Source organism: Urocampus carinirostris, chromosome 13 (assembly GCF_059441175.1).
Source record: "Urocampus carinirostris isolate Australia breed hairy pipefish chromosome 13, RoL_Ucar_1.0, whole genome shotgun sequence".
NCBI classification, from domain to species: Eukaryota; Metazoa; Chordata; class Actinopteri; order Syngnathiformes; family Syngnathidae; genus Urocampus; species Urocampus carinirostris.
In genome coordinates this window covers 16,938,143-16,946,447 of record NC_142361.1, presented here as the reverse complement: position 1 = coordinate 16,946,447, position 8,305 = coordinate 16,938,143, and the positions used below count along the sequence as shown (strand labels likewise).

At 41.8% G+C, this 8,305-nt stretch overlaps 1 protein-coding gene across 1 annotated transcript; it reads right to left on the bottom strand.

Annotated features, from left to right (window-relative positions):
- Positions 1 to 490: 490 nt before the first annotated feature.
- napba (N-ethylmaleimide-sensitive factor attachment protein, beta a) lies at positions 491 to 7,862 on the bottom strand. Its single transcript, XM_088351350.1, has 10 exons — positions 7,574 to 7,862; positions 4,416 to 4,495; positions 4,040 to 4,156; positions 3,923 to 3,969; positions 2,659 to 2,736; positions 2,540 to 2,595; positions 2,395 to 2,479; positions 2,215 to 2,319; positions 2,066 to 2,134; positions 491 to 1,188 (listed from the first exon to the last, which is right to left on the bottom strand). Exons 1-10 carry the CDS (start codon positions 7,669 to 7,671, stop codon positions 1,036 to 1,038), a joined length of 888 nt encoding a protein of 295 aa, XP_088207476.1. The 5' UTR covers positions 7,672 to 7,862; the 3' UTR covers positions 491 to 1,035.
- Between the last annotated feature and the right edge of the window lie 443 nt (positions 7,863 to 8,305).

The following is an 8,305-nucleotide window of genomic DNA, read 5'->3' as shown; positions in this document are numbered from 1 at the left end:
TTGCATAGGCGAAAGCAGTTTATTCACAAGCCTTATAAACGTGATCAGTTGGCAGCTTTTGCACACGTTTTTCCACCTGTCCGTTCCTGATCTCCCCGTTTGTCCCCGGCTCCGACCTGTTTTTGACCACAACCACGTTTGCTCTCCCGTCCCGGCTTTCGACCCGTTTTTGATCGCGACCACGTTTTTGCTCTCCTGTCCTAGCTATCGACCTGTTTTTTTCCGTCCTTGACACGCCATCTCCCGCTCCGTAAGATCCACTTCCGTATTCGGATCACGATCCGTTTGTGTGAGCGGCTTGCTTCCCGCGTCCAGCGAGCACCGGATCGCGGGCGCTGCCCTTCCTCTTTCTATTAATAAACTTGTGGTTAACGCTACGCATTTGGGTCCTGATTCCGTTCTGGTCATGACAGTTATATTCAAAGATAATTCATATTTATTCTCGTAAATATAATTCATGGAGTGAAAACAAATCCAAAACACGTTCTCATGCCTGTTGATATTTTTATTTGAAGATACGTCTTGACCAATTGCACATAAATGATACCGGACTACAGGCACGTGTGCTTTTTCCTCACGTTTGCACGACAACATCAACATGAGCACAGACATGCACAAACCAGAATTCAAAACGGTTGTTGCTATGCCAGATGGAACTGAGGAGTTGACACAAACAAAAAGGAAGCACATGTAGTAGCGGAACAAAGTTAAAATACAAACACACAGCACAATATAAAAAAAATATGAATAGACACTTGAATATCCTCAAACATTTACTGTATATTGTTTAGATCATTTTACTTCCCCCATCAAATAAGCAGCACACAGTTTCACGCGATTCCCTTCATACTTTCTCAGTGATACAATGCTGTGTGTGTGTGCATATGTGAGTAAGGAAACACAAGGATGTTCTACGAGTGAAGCTTAGCTTGTTGGAGATCACATGCAGCCTGATATGTACAAGTTCAGCTCGTGACCATAGAGGACCCCAGCCTCGCTCCGTACCGCCCTCATTTAATCTCTATATCCTGTGCTCTATTTAAGGTCTCCAGCATCACCCTGGATGGTCTTCTTGATGCGCAGAAGCATGGTAGTCAGCCATTGGTCCAATCGCGACACCGAGTCAAATTCTTTGACCGCCTCGGTGAACGCCTCGCTGTTCTGCTCCTCGTGCGCCTCCAGTAATTTCTGTGAATAAAAAAAACACAACAAGGCAAGGTCATTACAATCCTCAGGCACAGAGCCTTGTTTTCATTTTATATCCCCTCGTGTAGCAACACGGAAATAAATGCTAGACATTATGGGTGCATGATTCAAAAGGATGTTTGACTGTAAGGGAAATTATGGTCTAAATGTGCCTTTTATACTATATTCTATCCAAGATATACTTTTACGTTTATATTTCTATGGTGCTCAAAAAGTGTGTGGTTTTACGATTTCACAAACGCCTTTAGGGTCAGGAGAGTAGGCTTCTCAAGCCAAAGGAACTTTGTCTCTACAGCCTGGAGGCCACTGGTGGGCTCCCTATCTGTTACTAAACAGGTGCACGGAACTCCTTTCGGCTAACCCATACAATCTAAGGACAGGAGCATAAGCTTCCCAAGCCAAAGGATCTTTGTCTCTAAAATTTGGAGGCCACTGGAAATTTTCTCAAGACTCCTATCTATTTTCAAACAATAAATTGCTGTGATGTATCATTTGTTATACTTGCACACCATCTAGTGATTATACACTGCATTTAAATATGTGAATCCTGGCTAAACAATCAGAATGCGCTTACATGCACGTGTTTCATTCTATCCTCCAATCAGAAATCTAGGAAAAGGTGTAAGAAAGAGGCTCACGCTTCAGTCTGTGGGATTATTTCCTAGCAATCCAAGAACACAATTTTGGCCTTGGTCCTGGAGCCCATCCCAGCTATCTTAAACTACAGTTATTTAAAAAGTAATGGTAATCATTGCATTCACACGTTTAGTTTCCTATTTATCCTGAAATATGACCACGATAAGTCTAGGTCTTTGTTTATAACAAATACAAAAAACTACACCACATAAATCTGTTTTACCTTTAAGAGCTTCAGCTCTCTTGAATCAGAAAACGCTGGGAACATCTCCTCATACTTCTCAATGGCCAGCTGCACACACATGAACATCTGTGCGTAAATACTACAATTATGCAGATAGTTGTGTTTGTGTGCAGTGGTTGACATGTAACCTTAGCGTTGAGCTCATCCACAATGAAGTGACACAACGAAGCCTTGAAGAAATATTCTTTGGCGTTGTACTTCAACAGAGGATTGTCCATGGTGCTCGTGGCCACCTGGGCAAGCACACACGAGCACAAACGATGAACCGAAGTGGCTTTTTTTCAATGTGACATTGTTTTTTTCTCTACCTGTTCGTAGATCTCAATGGCCTTCTGGTACTGCTCCAGCTGGGCGCTGTAGTGCCCCACCTTCAGCAGACACTTGTTGGCCGAGCTGAAAAGAAAGAATCAAACGGAAGAGCTTGTGTGTTTCCGTTGTGCCTGGGAAACGAACCTGTTTGACTCTTCGCCTTTGTAGTAGTCTGCTGCCTGCTCGTAGTGGGCGATGGCCTGTAGGGTGCAAACGTTGCAAATTATGCAAAAACCATTGATAATGTGTTGCGGTGGTCTGACCTTCTCAATGTCAACTAGCTCAGACTCGTAGACTTCTGCGATGGTGATGTGATGTTTGGCTGCAATAGTGAAGCGACCCTGCAGGAGACACATCAAAACGTTCAAAATGTTATTGAAAGCAACGACAACTGTAGAGAGAGTATCTCAAAATATGTCGCTGTATTGCAGTTTAACCGAAAACAATTGCTACAAAGCAGTAGGAAGAATACAAACAACGGAGACTCAAGTGATCAAACCCCATCATTTTTGTTTTATTTTTTGCCCAGCCTTTTGCTGGGTTTTTGTTTTTGGGTACCCGTAGCAGTAAGATGGGTCATCACCCTCTAGATGAGGCTCTTGTTATGTGAAATAAATGCACATTTCTAGATTTACAAGTATGTAATAACAGATGCACGTTCATGAGAAGGTTCATGTATTTTTGCTTATCATTCCAATCAATCTTTTTTTTATTTTTTTTTATTGATGGACACAATCGTTCAACATAACAGGCTATCGTACATGTTTTTTTTCCTCATTGCAAAGAAAAGATAGATAATAAAAACTCGTGATATTCAATATTCTCAATTATACAATATACTTAATATTCAAAAAGAGGCAACCACCCCAAACATACAAACCTCTGAAAATCTAAATCACAAAAACTAAAAGCAAACAAAAACAAAGACAAAACAAACAAAAAAAAGGGGAAAAAAATAGATATATAAAAGGAGGCAGCACGGCGGCGCAATAGTTAGCGTGTGTGCGGCACAGTTCTGAGGTCGTGACATAAAACCTTCCTGTGTGAAGTTTGCATGTTCTCCCCGTGCTTGCGTGGGTTTCCTCCGGGCACTCCGGTTTCCTCCCACATTCCAAAAACATGCATTTCAGGTTAATTGTCCGGTCCAAATTGTCCCTAGGTGTGAATGAGCAAGCATGTTGTCTGTCTCTGTGTATCCTGCGACCAGTTCAGGGTGTCCCCTACCCAATGCCTGAAGATGACTGGGATGGGCTTAAGCACCCTCGCGACCCTACTGAGGATAAGCGGTGCGGATAATGGATGGATGGCTGGATAATACAGTAAGAGTCATTTTTTTTCTCAACCTAACACAGAAGTACTGATGCTTGCTTTTATCTCATAATTGTTTAGTTTATCATAATTCCCTGCTCGCCAGACTCCCCCCCAAAAATATCAAAAGCTTGCATCTGTTGCAGAATTTAAAAAAAATGTACGCTGAGAGAGTCCAGGGGGGCAAGATCACATTACACCAATCAGATAAACACTCACCATGTCGGTGTAGATGTCGATGGCTTGATTGAGACAGTTGATGGCCTCTGCAGGGAATGCAACGACGTACATTTACACACGTTTCCACCAGAAAACTGTCAAGGTGGCGCTTCTCACCCTGTGGGTCGGCCTTTTTGTATGCGTTCCCCGCGTCCACAAAGCTGGTGGCCGAGTCCAGTTTGTTTTGAAGTTGCATGTGGAGCCGGGCCGCCTGGCAGAAGGCATTGCCAGCAGCTAACATAATGAGGACACAAATAATGAGGGCTGGTTAGCTCATTAATCTCACTCTCAATAAGCAGTGCCGCTGATAAGACCATTCAAATCAATTTCCGAGCTTCACCTCAAAAGACCTTGTACAACATAATCATTGCATGTATTTTGTCTTTTAACACAATCAGCACATTACCGTAAACATCAATCCAATGGCCACCCGGGAATTGTGTGTGAGCGTGTGTTTGTTTGTTTGTTTGTTTTTGTGCAAGCATTTTCTTACCACTCCAGTTTTTTGCCATTTTGAACATGTTGGCTGCTCGAGCGTACATCTCACAGGCATCCTCCACCTTGTGGTTTCCACTGTAACGTGTACAAGCACACACACAAAACGCATAGTCATAGTTTGCACAAATATAGTGATTTTCACCTTCCATTGACATGTGTGGAGGAAACGAGATGAGATTCCTACAAACAAATAACTGGGATTGAAAAACAGTACGACCCATTTCTCTAAACTGTTTTGAGGCCAGTGTCTAATTACAGATCCTGTAAACGTCACAGTGTTCTCGTGGGAGTAAACTGAGTGTGAATACTACATGAGGTGGCATAGTGGATGAATGTTTGACATGGTTGTCAAGTTTAAGTGTTCGCTGTTAATTTCCACGCACCACCTTTTATTCGGGGCATATTCATGTCCTTCTCTGGGTACTGTCGTTTTCTCCCTAATTCTCAAAACATGTATGGAAGCATCTTCGGTTATCACTGTCACTGATTAGGAAGAATAGATACTTGAATGAAAATCACCAGTCAATTATAAATAATTGAAACCCCAAAAACATTTCTGTTCTGTTGTGTAATTGGGGCTGTTACTGTCACGGTCGCCATGGCTACCAGTCTGCCGCGCCCCCGAACTCAGCTGCAGCAGATCAGCTGATTGCTGGTCTGCTATTTAAGGCTGGATTTTGGGTTTGGCGGGCGCTGGCTCATTACACAATCCCAGGTCTGTTATGCCTTGTCCTGTTTTAGGTTTAAACATTTTCCGTCTGTTATGCCTTGTCCTGTTGAGTTCGTGCCGGAGGAACTCTGTATTGTTCTGTTTTGGTCCCGGAGTATTGGGCGACTTTTATTTTGTTAAATAAAACTTATGATCGTCAACGCATATGAGTTCTCCCTTCCTGCCTCCGTTCTGGTCCGGTCACCCCTTCCACTCCACCACGCCACGTGACAGTTACATGCAATCACAGGAGGCTATACCTCACTTGCCATCGTGGAAATATAAAATTGAATTATTTCAAATGGCTATATTTAATCAGTTTTAAAGCTCTTCCTCATCTAATGTCACCATTTTTGAATATCTTTGGGATTGAATGTTAACAATGCAGTGAACCCTCATTAATCGTGGGGGATAGGTTCCAAAACGAACCCGTGATGGGCAAAAACCTTTTTCCAATTGTTATATAATTACACACTCTATTTTACATTGAAACCAAAGAATAAACCTTTTTTACAGGCCCAAGCATTACTTTAACAAATACAAGTACTTTAACCATACCTGTAAATATGCTTTTTTAATTTTTTTTCTACTCTCCTACTTTTCTCGGGCTGTTTAGCCAATCAGAATGCAAAACACAATGAATGATGAAAAGCAGCATGACAGAGCAAGGTGAACCACGTTATAGCGAGGGATTACAGTATATCATGAAGATTATTAATACAATTACTGTGCTGAACGTCTACAGATTCAGAGTGAGGCACGCAATTCTCTTGCCTCATGGTAGAGGGCATTATTGAGACCAATGAGTCTGATATGGCGCACATTTAAGCCCAAACAATTTTAGTCATGGTGTTGGCTAGGACTTTTTTTTATATCGGTGGATCGATTGATGCGTTTATTCAAAAGGAACTGTGTGAGGACTTCATTTCTAAAACAGTAAAAGTAAGACAATAAAACTTTTTTTGTGTGCTATTGTTTATATTTTACTTTGGGGGTGCTGGAGCCCATCCGGGCTATCATCAGGCAGTGGGCAGGAGACACCCTGAACTGGTTGCCAGCCAGTCGCAGGGCACACAGGGACAGAAAACCCTCTTTCATCTCTCTCTTTCTTGCCCAATTTCGTTGTCACAATATGTTAACCCATTTTGTAACAATGACAATAAAGGTATATTCTATTCTATTCTATTCTCATTCACACCTAAGGACAATTTGGATCAGTTAATTAACCTGACATGTAAAATTCCATTACGATGACATTTTGAATGAAATATTTCGCGAATTGTTTCTCTCTTCCTCTCTTTCTTTCTTCCTTTTGTTTTTTTCTTTCCTTTTTCTTTCTTGTCTCTTTCTTTACCATTTCTTTCTTTCTTTTTCTTCATTTTCTTTTTGTTCTTTTTTTCATTCTTTTTTCGTTTGCTTTCATCTCTCTCTTTCTTGCTCTCCTTTTGCCTTTCTTTTTCTCTTTTGTGATTATTTTTCTCTATCACTCAGTTTCTTTACTTTTCTCACTCTTTTTCTTTATTTCTATGTCTATTTTTTGGCTTTCTTTTTCTTCTTTTGTTATTTGTCTTTCTTTTTTTCCATTGTTTAGAGTTTTTTTGAGACTTATTGTGATTCAAAGCTATACAAATAAACATGGCATCACTTGAGTTAAGGTCTTTTGTATGTTAAAAGGCCGTTTTAATCAATTGAATGTTCGTTTTAAGGCCGTTTTTAATAATTGCATGTATTTTTTTTAAATTTAATAATGGCCCTTTTGGGCTTCCATAATAACACATTCTCACCGTAATATGCAGGAGCCTCAACAGACTCTGCCGCTATGCAGCAAGTGACACTATCCGAGCGGAAGCGGAGCCGGTGCTCGGAATAAAACGGACTGAACCATTTCAAAGCAGTTCACATTTTACTTTTTTTATTATTTAACTAACGTTTTTGCATATTTTCTGTCCTTCATTAGAGAAAAGTTTTTAAAATGCAATCCTTTTGGGGGGTGCTTGGGTTTAATTTGGGGGGTGAGCATAACCCCTTTCACCCCCTTAAAAGATTGCTGGTTACGCCCATGGTTTTGATTAAACAGGGAAACATCATCTTCCTTGTTTTCTGAATCGCGCGTTTATGATCCATTACAGAAGCGTCGCTGCTTGGCTAACAAATCCACTTGATGCACACGCAACCCGCAGAAGCGAATGAATGCGGGTGGGGGGAACCCACGCATTTCCACCCTTACGTGGTGCGTGACAGGCCCAAACCACGTAAGAGTGACGGAGAAGGAGGAATCAAACGCCCCCCGCGGGATCAACCATGTTGTGACTGACAAGCATAACACATCAAAGCCTAACAAACGCCATTAAATGAGGACGTCGGTGAATGTCAATAAATGATGAACTCGACGGACGTTTCCTTCCACGAGCCTAAACACGCGAGGAAAACGGCCATTTATTTACCCGAACATTCCTCCTAGAAACGAACCGGACGCTTTGACCTTCTTGTCAGCTTCGGCCATGAGCTGCATGGCTTCCTTCTCTTTGCCGCTGTTGTCCATGTTGTTGTCCGGTGGTTGCTTGTGCGTTTGCCAGCGAAGGTGAAGGTGAAAGCGGGGTGACGCCGCAAAATAACGGCCCGATGTACCGCAGTGGAGGCGAAGGCGGGGGGCGACGGCAGGAAGACGGAAGAGCCAAGGCGGGAGGTGGGGAGGAGGAAGGAACAGCGACTGGTGCTGAAGCTGAGCTAGGGAGGCAGTGTTTTTCTTCTGGGGTGAAAAACATGACAGGAGTGGCTCACTATCGCCACCAGCTGGTCAAAATGAAAAAGTAGAAACACTCCAGGCAATTCCGTCTATATTTAGAGGATAAGCTATTTTGGCTCAGGCCACGACTACCAAACGGTTCTTCCGATTTTTATTGTTCTTGTTGTAAAGGTACAGTGTGTATGAACTCAGCACTAGATGTCGCTGTATTGGGTTGTGCAACCAGAAATGAGTGCTATACAGCACATAATAATAATACATAACCACGGAGACTCAAAGTAACCAAAACACACAATATTTATTTTTGTCTTTTTCTCAGCCCTCTGCAATGAAAAAATAAAATAAAAGGAAATATAAAAGATAAAAACAGAGAAAATAAAAAATATATAGAATTTGGAGCTTAAAGGAGAAAAAGAAAAGAAAAGGAAGG